At 48.3% G+C, this 12,335-nt stretch overlaps 1 protein-coding gene across 3 annotated transcripts in view; it reads right to left on the bottom strand.

The window, feature by feature from the left end:
• The window catches only part of ZXDC (ZXD family zinc finger C), a 39,631-nt gene that overhangs the window by 19,103 nt on the left and 8,193 nt on the right, over positions 1-12,335 (bottom strand). For 2 of the 3 annotated variants that reach the window (XM_032149908.2, XM_032149909.2), the window contains exons 5-7: positions 10,866-11,036; positions 6,223-6,908; positions 4,353-4,437 (exon numbers count right to left, since the gene is read on the bottom strand). In XM_032149908.2, the coding sequence (XP_032005799.1) occupies positions 4,353-4,437; positions 6,223-6,908; positions 10,866-11,036 (942 nt within the window). Of the gene's footprint in view, positions 1-4,352; positions 4,438-5,958; positions 6,909-10,865; positions 11,037-12,335 lie in introns of those variants that run through there. The other variant, XR_004247656.2, reaches the window with a different exon arrangement.

The following is a 12,335-nucleotide window of genomic DNA, read 5'->3' as shown; positions in this document are numbered from 1 at the left end:
AAGCACAGCGTGGGTTAACATATATAAATACTAGCACTGACCACTGAAACCCTAGTGTAACAAAACCCCAGTAACAATAAGTCCACCGAGTGTCTGCATGTTGGATTCTAAATACCATCCTCTAAAAAAAGAAACCAGGGCTCTTTGGAGAAGGAGTTGATTCCAGGGCAGGGACAGGGATAATACAAGAGCCTGGTGGTGCTAGGAAGGAAGGAAGTGCTCAAAACAAAAAGCCAGGATGGAGAATGTTGATGGGGCACAAGAATCCAACTGAAGGATTGGCCACAGCTGGAACAACTGGAGCAACAAAATAAATGGTGATAATATTGATCATAATCCAACACTGACTACAGTCCAAAGAATCAATATCGTTGAGGCCAGGCATGATGGCTCACGCCTGTAATCCCAGCACTTTGGGTGGCCGAGGCAGGCGGATCACAAGGTCAGGAGATGGAGACCATCCTGGCTAACATGGTGAAACCCCGTCTCTACTAAAAATACAAAAAAAAAATTAGCTGGGCATGGCGGCGCACGCCTGTAGTCCCAGTCCCAGCTACTCGGGAGGCTGAGGCAGGAGAATGGCTTGAACCTGGGAGGCGGAGCTTGCAGTGAGCCGAGATCACGCCACTGCACTCCAGCCTGGGCAACAGAGTGAGACTCCGTCTCAAAAAAAAAAAAAAAAAGAATCAGTATCATTGAATTCATACTGCAAATAAGTAAATGAGGGAGAAGAGACAGCTCTTCCTTACAAAATTAATAAGTACACAAGAATAAGGGAAATGGAAAATCACCATTAAACCCCACAGGCAAAAGCCCCTGCTGAGTGTTACATGACAGGAAAGCTTAAAGAGAAACAGGGCACTTGCAGTGCAAGGCAAAGGGTTAACCCTGCCCAGAGAGGCCTCGCCTCTGCCCCCAGCTCCTAGGAGATCTCTAGACCCTTGGAACGTCCTGCCTGGTAAGAATGTCTAACTGGGCGCCCTGGGCCACTTCCACAGTGTGTGCTAACCCTGTGGTGGAGGCCTGGGGCACACAGCGCCAGCTCAGCCTCTGGAGGGCTGGAGACTAAGGCCAGCCAGTCCACACAACTGAGACCCAACAAAACTCCAGACAGCGAGTCTCAGGTGGGCTTCCCTGGGGGGGCAACGGTCTGTGTGTGCTATCACGTGCTGGGAGAAGCTGGCACTGTTCACACCTCCATGAGAGGACACTTGAAGCATCACACTAGGAACTCTCATGGGCCCTGCCTTGCCTGGGCCCCTTTTCCCTCAGCTGGCTTTAATCTGTGTCCTTTTGCTGCAATAAGCCTTAGCCGTGAGTACAACAGCTATCAGTGAGCTCCATGAGTCCTTCTAGAGAATTACCTAAGGGTGGTCTTGAGGACCCCCAAGCTTGCAGTTGCTATTAGAAGTGAAGGTGGTCTTAGGGACCCCCAAGCCCCGCAGTCTCAAAGCATCTACTGCAAGATAGTTAACTACAAAGGGAAAAACAAGAAGTTGATGGTGAAGAAACCTAGCAGCTACCACCCTAACCAGTGATCCAGGTTACCACACCTGCCATGTGGACAGCATAGCCCAGGGAGGATGTGTGGGGAGGGCACCTCACCCCTGTCTCCAGCAACCCAGCCCGGGTCTCATCTCCAGAAGACATCAGGCAGGCCCACAGGGAGGACAGTCCAGAGCGATAGGCCCACCCTCCCTGCAAGCATCATGACAAGGGAGGGCCAAGGCCCTCACCCAGACCAGAGGAGATGGGGAGGGGTGACAATTAAATGCACACGGAGCCTGGAACAGGGAAGGGCACTGGGGGAGCCTGGTCACATCCACATCAAGTCTGCCATTCAGCTCCCAGGACTGCGGCCACAGGGGACTCTCAGCTGTGATACACGCAACATGAGTATGCAGGATGCTGCTTTGAGGGGAGGCGGGCAAAGGCATCCCCGCCAGAGGATGCAACGCCGTGACAAGACACACAGAGGAGCGCTGTGCAGGAATATGTGTCTAAAACCACAGCAGACCCATGGGCGCGGGAAGACACCAGTGCCCTGCATGTTTTGGAAAAGACAAGGTGGCCTTCCTGCACTGGCTGAGGCCCCTGGAGGGGCTTTTCAAGGATGTGGGTGGCAGTGGCAGCAGCCTCACCCTCACGAGGACATTCTCCTGCTGCACTCACACACAGAGACCTAGCAGGTACCAGGTTTCCATTTCCCTTAGAAGCGTATGAAGTATTTATACCAATGAGTGCATTAAAATACTCTGACCATCACTGCAGGATGCTAAGAAACTCATACAGATTCAAACATCGTGAACTGCACCTCAGGGCAAAAAAATGAGAAGCTGCTCTTTATTAGACATGTCCCAGCTATAAGTAAGAAAGGAATGACAGATTTAGAGTACCACCGTTTAGAGTAAGCCCTAAGAAATGAGTGGATCCAGTATCTGGTCACAATGGTTGCCAGCAGTAGAGAGAGACAGGCCACCAGAGGCTGGGTGCCTCCTGTGAGAGCCCATCCCCACCTGCAGAGGAGTTTTACCAACCAACCAGATCTAACCACTAGAAGTAACTACTAATTTTCAGGAAAAGAAAAAAAAGGAAGGAACTTATTAAAACAGTGATGTGATCATTAAGGTCCAGACTGGCACACTCGAAAGAACAATCAGTTTCTTCAACAAAAACCAGGCAAGACATAGCAGAGAACCCTACAGCTGTCAAACAGAGTCAAGAGATGATGTATCAACCAGTAGTAACACATGAACACCACTGGATTCTGATTCCAACAGACAGTTACACAAAATATTTGAGGCATCTGGGACAACTGAAAATTTGAACATTTGTTAGATATTGACATTAAGAAAATACTGTTAATTTTTAAAGAAGTGGCAACAGTAGGTGGCTATAATTTTTTTTAATGCCCTTACTTTTTTTTTTTTTTTTTTGAAATGAAGTGTCACTCTGTCACCCAGGCTGGAGTGCAGTGGCGCAATCTCGGCTCACTGCAACCTCTGCCTCCCGGGTTCAAGCGACTCTCCTGCCTCAGCCTCCCAAGTAGCTAGGATTACAGACATGTGCCACCACACCTGGCTAGTTTTTTTGTGTTTTTAGTAGAACCAGTGTTTCACTACGTTGGCCAGGCTGGTCTCGAACTCCTGACCTCAGATGATCCACCCGCCTCGGCCTCCCAAAGTGCTGGGATTACAGGTATGAGCCACTGCACCTGGCCAATGTCCTTACTTTTTAAAGATAATGCTGAAATATTTACAAAAACAGTAATGAAAACATCAAACCTCCTTTACAGATAGTACTCCAAAGCAATGTAATAAATAGGACACATGTTATATACTTGAATGTTTGTCTCTTTTTCCTTCAAGATTATCTACCAGGTTCAATAAAGGCATCTGCTTTCCTTCATGAACTTTACTTGGTATGTGGTCAACTCTTTCTACAAATTTCACCACCACACTTCCTTCCATTATCTCTGCAAGTTCCATTCTGGTACTTCATGAACTGTCGAGGTGTCCCTTCCTAAGTCACAATTCACACTGATGCATACAACATTATAGTGAAACACTGGCTTTAAGAAAACTGATTAACAGAAAATCGGCAATTGTTATTTATTTTAAATAAGAAGTCATAATACTATTAGGAATAGAGAGCAAGATATAAAATCGTATCAATATCAACCCTTTTAGATAAATACAAAGGACAAATGAAATACACAAAAAACAATATATTTTAAAAATCCACTGTTAGTTTTTAGAAAAAGATTTAGCAGTTTCCATTAAGCACTACATCCCATTATTCCATTTTCAGGAAGGACAGATGCTTGAGGCCATAGGTTACCAGCTCTTGTTTGGTCTTTAAAAATGCAAGTAAGTTGCTAACATTTTCAAATAAGATTTCAACATAACTCTGACAACGCCACAGGACACACGGTTTGGCTCCATGTACATGTGATGTACCTGGGGACAGTGGCAGTCCCCAGGTCTCTGCCATGCCAAGATCAGGCCCCAAGGCCATTCAGCACCAGGCACAATCTCTGCTTTCCTGACACCTGGCCTGCTTTGCTTATTTACCTTAGTAGCCTTCCAGGTAACTGACACTGGTGTTTGAACACTTAACTTTCGCAAAGCTTGTTTAGGCAAATAAAGTATGTTCATACTGATGCTGGGAATTTTGTTCCTACTTTTTTCCCTTAAGTTCAAATAAAACTAAGGAGTTGATAAAAGGGTATTCTGAACAGAAAAGTAAAACCAAGAGCACAGAAACACCTGCTGTGTGTTTCTTCTGCCAGTAACAGTGACAGAGAACCCTCAGGCCCTCGCTCGTCCGGGCTGCAGCACACACGGCCTCACCTGCATTGCTCCCCGCTCCTCTCTGCTTTTTTTCCTTGGCTAGTTGAATGGCTCGGTAATCAGTTCTTGCTGAGCCCCCACTTTCCTGAGACCAAAGAAAAGCATGTCAGTCACTTATCTAGACACAAAGGAAGGGTAGCAAGGGAGCTAGAGAAGTGCCATAAGCCTGCTTCTGGGACATATCCGAGCTCCCATAACCAGCAAGGCACACAAAGGGCCAAACGCTACGTCCGCTTGTGGTGAGGGCCGAACAAACTTGGAGCTGGAACAATATATGTGACTTTCTTATCCAGAGAAGCAAAGTTCATTCCTCCACAGTCTAAAACATAGTAAAATATTTAACACAGAAACTTTTAAAATCAATTACATACTTCTCTGCTTTCTGAAACAAACACCGAGCCTTGCCTGGGTGACCCAGGGTCACCTTACCGCGACACTTTTCACGCTATTTCACACACGTGTATGGCAAGCCCGGGGCAGGTCCCACCTTAGAGACCCACTGCAGAGGCCGCTCTGGTGGCAGGGGCTACACTCAAAGTCTTACACAAAAATAATAATGATGGTACTGAATTCAGGAACTTTCCTGAGGGAGTCAGACAGTACTCAGAAGACATCAGCTCTTGCAAGTCTGTGAGCGTTTCCTAAGAAAGACAGTTTAACACCTATCGCTACGAAGAGAAAAGAGCAGCCCTCAAAGCTCGTAGCATACCTGGGACCCATTCACCACACACCATTTGTACTCAGAGAAGCAAGGTAGCCCAACTTCACACAGCTAGCAAGAAAATGAACATGGGGTTAGGACCGAGGTCTTGCTGGCTTCTCCACCTCCACCCACAGCTACAGCTGCACCAGGGAGCTTCCATTTCCCAAGGCACCGAGGCACACAGTCCTTGGGCCAGGGACTCACTGCGCACTTGTCTCTGACCTGTGGCCACCTCCCATCCCTGCCCAGTCACCTGTACACTTAGCGACTGCTATGGCTGCCTAAGCAAATGCTGGCAAGCATGGCTCTGCCACTGACAAGCAAGACACCAGAAATGCAGAGACAGAGACCGTCCTCCTCTCTGACTGAAAGAAATGAAAGCTGGCTCCATGGAACCTCAGCTACTATGTGCCTCACAACTGATCCTACTGCAAAAGATTTAACATTTTTTAAAAGTTGTGGTAAAATAAGATGTAACATTCTCAACAATATAAATGTCACCATCAAATTTAGCTTGTGCCACAAAAAAAACCCCTATCTGATCATTTCCATCTGAGTCAGGAAAGTCAGACTATCTCCCAAGAATCTTTAAATTACTTTAAATTAAATTATATTAAATGTATCATTGATATAAAGTATATTAACTGTCCAGCCTCAAAATTGGAGAAGTACTCTTATAATCCTCCACGAACTAAGGCTCATAAACCCCACCCTTTTTTTTTCTTTTCTTGTTAATTCTAATTTTAACAAAGAGTTTGGTATGGTTTTAAAGTTTCCATTGAACCTCTGAAGGTGGCTTATGTCTCGACTCCTCTTCTAGGACTGGTCATGAGCTGAGAAACATAGAGGCAAAGTATCTCAACATTACAAAACCACCAATCTTCAAGGAAAGGAGCACATTACCATGGAGCCACAGGACTCCAAAGGACCTCAGAAAGCATTTAGCCAAATCTCCTATGTAGGAAATAAATGAGAATTTAAGGCTCAGATGGGTTAAGGTGATTTGTCAAGGTCATAAGAACTTGTCAGTTCCAGACTTGTAGTCCAGGGCTGCGTCCTTTTGTAAACCAGAAACGTCTGCATAGAAAGGATTAATCCAGAATATCCTCAAGACCGAGTATGAGAAAAGTGACCTATATGGTGGTGACTGAATAGAGTGCCTCATACCAAATAGAAGTTGCCGGTGCCTGCACTGAGCTCTGTGTCCTGGGCACCGTGCCGCTCTGCTGGGCTGGACAACGTGGACTGGGGCAGCCCATGGCTTCCTTCCTGCTGCCCAACTGCTCCTGGGCGAGAAGGTGAGTCCGGCTCCACCTTGACTGGAGCCAGCAGTTCCGAGATACTGGCATTTTCTTGGGGGGTGCTTGAAGAGGTCGGTGTGGTGATATGTGCTGCTAAGTTACTATTGGAGGTCAAAGTCAGTGGGTCGTCACTCAAGTTCTTCACGGGCAGAGCCACCAGACAGCCTAATGCTCCTGCACTCACAGTCTGCACGTCATCCACACTGAAGCTGCCCTGCTGCAGAACCGTGGCTGCTGTCCCAAGAACCAGAGGGCTGTCCAGGCTCGGTGGAATATCACTGTGGGCCACCAGGACCAGGGGTTCCATCGGCCCTAGGGAGCTATTATTAGCAGGGAGGGTCCCTCCCAGAGAGGAGCTCACAGAAGTGACGTCAATAGTCAGGATTCCGGAGTTCAGAGCCTCATCTGACCCACCTGCAGAACCACTAGCATTGGCAGGTGTGTCAGAGAAGAGTGCAGCAAGATCCATGTTAGTGAGCTCACTTTGGCCTGGGCTGCTGAGTTCACTGCTGGGAGTAAGAGAACTTGGAGCTTCTAGCTGAGGTAAGAGATCTGAAAAAAGAAGGAATACACTCTGGTTACTTTATGACCTTGAAGACAGAGTACTTTCGTTTATGCCCATGATGTTACTGAGTGATGCCCCAAGGAAGCACTGACTGTCCTCTTCCCACACCTTGAAGCTTGGTTATCATGACAGAGTCCGATGGCCGGTCGCTCAGGGCAACCGACACACACCCCAGGAAGGGACAGGAAGGGACACTGGCTGACATCAGACACTTTACGTACGCGTCTTGGATCCTCAGGCTGACAGGGCTTTCTCCAGGGGAAACAACAGGAGAGAGATTAAATAACATTTCCTAAGGTCAGGCCAACTGATAACAGCAAGAAGCAAAGTAAGACTTGCATCCATGTCTTTCTGGCTTCAAAGCCTGCACCCTCTCCCCTCTAGGTGCCACAGCAGCTGCCTGAGAGGACTGAACCTTTCCATGGCACATCATCCTCAGCTGTCAGTTGCTAGCTGGCCTGTGCTCTGAGGATATTTTCAGAATCAGCTTGTCAGCTCGTTTGCCAAACTCTGTGCTCCACTCCACAACTAGCTGCCACCCCAAAACCGACTGGAGCCATATAGGGGTGAACAAAGGAAATAAAACTGGCTGCCTGGCAAAGCCAGGACAGACCCGAAGCTTCAGCTCTAGGCAGGTGCACAAGACCTCCAGGCATGCTGAGGGCCCCCTAGACGGAGCTTTTCCTGATGGGCTTTCCCTCCCACAGCCTCCCCTACCACTGCATCTCCAGCCTCACATTTCCCCACCAGGACTGCAAGCCTCCTGAGGGTGGAGAGCCATCTGACCACCACTGTCCCCTCAGCCCCCAGCACAGTGCCCAGCCCTGATGCAGCATGTAATGATTTTTTTTTTTTTTTTTTTTGAGAGGGTGTCTCACTCTGTCTCCCAGGCTGGAGTGCAGTGGCGCGATCTCGGCTCACTGCAAGCTCTGTCTCCCAGGTTCATGCCATTCTCCTACCTCAGCTTCCCAAGTAGCTAGCTAGGACTACAGGAGCCCGCCACTACGCTCGGCTAAATTTTTTGTATTTGTAGTAGAGACGGGGTTTCACCGCATTAGCCAGGATGGTCTCGATCTCCTGACCTCGTGACCCACCCGCCTGGGCCTCCCAAAGTGCTGGGATTACAGGCGTGAGCCACCACGCCTGCAGCATGTAATGATTCTAACAGGCCCTTCTTCATCTGGAGTCTTGATTTTTGGTCATAATACTCTCTAAGTATTTGATTATTTGTTATTCAACTACATAATTTAAATGATCAGCATACCTTTAGGGGAATAATGACTTCCAAAAAATTTCAATGCATAGGCAAGTTTAGGGTTTGTATACAAGTACATGCCAATTATACCAAATCACAGGCTGCTTCAAGCATCAAGCAAATAGTAAAATGGGAGCATAATTAATTTGGGCAAAAGAGCCAAATAAGGACTTGATGTCACCCTTTCCATAGGACTGTCCCCAGCAGCTTCCTGACTGTGCCAGCGCCTGGCCCAGAGGAAAAGCTGCTCTGGGTTCTCTGATCCTATTTCTCCCATGCCAGCTGTTACTGACCCCAAGCTCATACCTGCAGGTTGTGAACACCTGGCCAGAGTGTCTACTATATTTTATATATTTTATATTTTTAATAATGCAAATCTACAAAAGAAATCTATTCTAGACAAAAAGAAAATCAAATTCAGAATGTATCCTCTTTAGTTGTCATATTACTTCAAAGATTAAAAAAAAGCATCAATATAGTATCACTTCTTCAATAAATATCCCTTAGTGCCAATGAAGCATTTTGAAAGAAAATGGTAGTGATCCTTCGGAGAAATTAAAAATGGAAAACTATGTCAGTTTTTCAAAACTTTCTAAAAATTCCCTTGACTCTCCTGAGGACTCAGCTCCCTGTGAAGAGATCATGAATAATCTCAGTGCAAATGATACCCATTTATTAATAAATTTCCTACTTAGCACTTTACTAATTCTATAAACATTTACTACCAGAGACCAGACATGTACAAGGGCCAGATATTAACACAATCACTAAATAAACATTAGATAGCAGAGCATCTGGCAAAACAGTCATGATAACCACAGTTCAAAGCCCAGCCCCAGACCTTCTTGCAGGTGTGACCCTGGCAAGTCCTTTCTATCTTGGGTTTCCTTAGTGACAAAGCAGTGAGGACCCCACTCCCAAGACCACCGTTAGGGGGACTGAAACAACCCATTGAGGGCGTGACATAATCCCACGGTAACTGGGTGTTCTCAAGTGCCTGTTTTTCACTAGACGAAAGGGTGACACCTGGTCTTCTACCCCTGACAGCTGGCAGGGGGATGACACACAAATAAGTCATTGTCGCACAGGAAATTCAATCCTGGGATACACAGGCTGCTACAGAAGAGGGTCTCACATCCCACTAGAGTTTAAGTAAAGTGCATCTAGTACAACACTCGGCCTCTGCAGACTTCTCCATTGGCCAGGTCAGGAAAGGCGAGGTGTGCCATGAGAGGGAATGGCCGAACAGGGGAGAGGCCTAAGTGACGTAGTCTCACAAAGCCCTCAGAGAAAGGGGGCCTGGTCATGTGGGCCTCTGTGAGCAAAGGTGACACCCTCCAACATGAATCAGGTGGCACACACATTCTGTGTCCTCAAGACACTACTGAAGCCACAAGGGCAATTTATTTAAATATAAAGCTGAACAGCAACTGCTGTAAACTGTGAAAGATCACTGTCCAAGATCCCAAGGAGGGGCTTCATGACCACTTCTAAACAGGATCACAAGAAAGCAAAGGCCACAGAACTGCCGTGAGGCCAACCCCTCATCAAACTTTGTGCGATGCATGGAGGCCTGTCCCCTGCCAACGCGGCAGCTATGACACGGCTGCGCCCCAAGGCTGGTGCTCTGCTGTGGTGCTGCTGGTCACACAGGAGACATGAGGACCCAGTTGGTGACACACACAGCCTCCACGGACTGAGCAGCAGAAGTAACTCCAGGGCTAGCTAGGATGTCATCAGCCAGGCCCGGTGAGGAGAGACAACCGCACCAGGCCCCAGAGAGCAGGGCACATGGGCGTGCTCCCCAGAGGGGCCGCCACCACAGCTGCCAGGCATTTCTGCATCCTGGACTGTGGAGAAGGCCTAGTGGGGTAGATTTCCTAGTCCCGTGCTGCAAAGCTGCCCAATGACCAGGCACTCACACACTCACACACTCAGCATTCCCCTCACAGGTCACCAGGCCACTGTCACTTTCCTCTCTAACCCTGCTCTCTCCAGCCCTCGCTCCTCCCAGTCCACTTCTGAAACACAACTCTGCTCTGGCCTTTGTTACGCGGAGAGAGAATAGCTGAGGCAGACGGAAACACAGGAGGGGCAGGTTCAGAATTCAGGACAAAAGTCCCAGTGAGAGACACAGGCTTAAGGGACATATGCTAGGGAAAGTCAACAAAGTAAAAGATTCTTCCAGGAAAGCATTTCAACGACATGGGAGGGGCCGGGCACGGTGGCTCATGCCTGTAATCCCAGCACTTTGGGAGGCTGAGGTGGGCAGACTGCTTGAGCCCAGCAGTTCAAAACCAGCCTGAACAACATAGTGAAACCCTGTCTCTATAAAAAATGCAAAAATTAGCTGGGCATGGTGGTGGATGCCTGCGGGCTCAGCTACTCTGGAGACTGAGGTGGGAGGATCACTTGAGCAGGAGCCTGAGGTTGCAGTGAGCCATGATCACACCACTGCACTCCAGTCTGGGTGACAGAGAGAGACCCTGTCTCAAAAAACAAAAGACATGGGAGGGATTACAGGGTCAAAGGCGAGAAAGTGGCAGAGTGCAAAAGAGGCCACTTGGCTTGGCAGCCACGCCCACAACCCCACTGCCCAACGCCTTCCAAGAGGTAACAGACGGCACTAGCACTATTCCCGTTTCTCAAAGGGAAGCAGCTCCCCACAGGGGCCGTGGAAAGTACAGACCTTGGCGCCGGCTGTGCTGTCGGACCATGTGCGCCTTCATGCTGTGCTTGGAGGTGAAGAGTCTGTTGCAGGTAGAGACTGGGCAACGGCTTTTCGGAGCACCCACATCCTGCACGTGTTTCTTAGAGTGAATATACAGACTGCTACGAGCGGAGAACCTCGCGCAACATCCTGGAACAAAAAGAGTAATGAGTGTGAAACCCGAGGATCACCAAGGAACCAGGAACAAACACTTCCTCATCAGATCAGAACCACCAGACCTGCATTTTGCACCGTGGCTACTGGCAAGGACAGAGACCAAGTATCTCTAGGAGTAGCATCACAAGCAATTCAAGTCAAAAGCAAACTGTTTTTAAAAAGCAAGAGATACAGTGAAACCCGTAGGGAGATCTGAATTCCTACCTCAGCTATGCCTAAGCAACCTCTGTGCCTGTTTCTTCACTCACTACATGGAAATGTTGGGAAGATTAAGTCAAATTAAGTGTTAACTGCTTAAATATTCAGTTGCAAACAATTTATTCTAGTCATCTCGATTAACCTATTACCTTAGAAAAGGTAATCCTAGGATGACATCTAGAGCTGGAAACTATCTCGACAGATCACCAAAGCCAGTCCTTTCACTTTCCCACTGAGACACTGGATGCCCAGGGAGACTGAGCGGGTGTCCTCGAGCCCAGAGCTGGCATCTCCTTGCTTACACTCCCAATCCACTTATGTCTCTGATCTGCACACAGGCATCAGAGGAAAAACAAGACATATTCAAAGTTACAGTCACCTCCCCTCTGTGCCCTGGCTTTCCACTACGCTGGAGCTCTGCCCCATATGGACACAGGGAGGAGACGTGGAGCTCTTGGTGGTCAGAGGTCTGTGACCTGGTATGGGCAAGTAGAACAGCCAGTTGCTGCAATAAAGGGCAGAACGAAGTCAGTGCCAACACTGAAGCATGCGAGCAGGAGAGGAAACCACACACCTCCCGAGAAGGCAGAAAAGCGGTCTCAGGAGTATGCAGCATTTGAGGTGACTGGGCCACCCTGCAGCAAAGCAGATGGTGCTCCTGCCGCAGAAGCCGCCCAGCCAAGGCATGGGGGCATGAAGGGCAGCAGTGCAGGCACCCCAGCCTGGGCTCCAGTTCAGCCTCTTACCAGCAGTGTGGCCTTAGACAAAATTATTTATCTTTTGCGGGTCTCCTTTTTCTGTTCTGTGAAACGGGAATGACACCTACCTCACAGGGGTGCCAAGGGCCCAATAAAGCCATACCTGCCTACAGAGCCTCTGTACGGGCCTAAGCAAGTAGAGCGAGCAACGATGCACTCGAGGCATCTTCTCAAGACGGTGGGGCGGTACTGCCAGAGCCCAGCGCCTGGAGGAGGGATATTTTAAGGAAAGAGGCTATGAAGATAGGATACGGCCAGATGAGTAAGGGCCTTGGATGCCTGTGAATGTAGTTTCCAACTGCATTTTTCATTTCCT

This window comes from Hylobates moloch, unplaced genomic scaffold (assembly GCF_009828535.3).
Source record: "Hylobates moloch isolate HMO894 unplaced genomic scaffold, HMol_V3 SCAFFOLD_4, whole genome shotgun sequence".
NCBI lineage: Eukaryota > Metazoa > Chordata > Mammalia > Primates > Hylobatidae > Hylobates > Hylobates moloch.
Note: the sequence above shows the minus strand (reverse complement) of the source record. Positions and strands in the feature narration are given on the sequence as shown.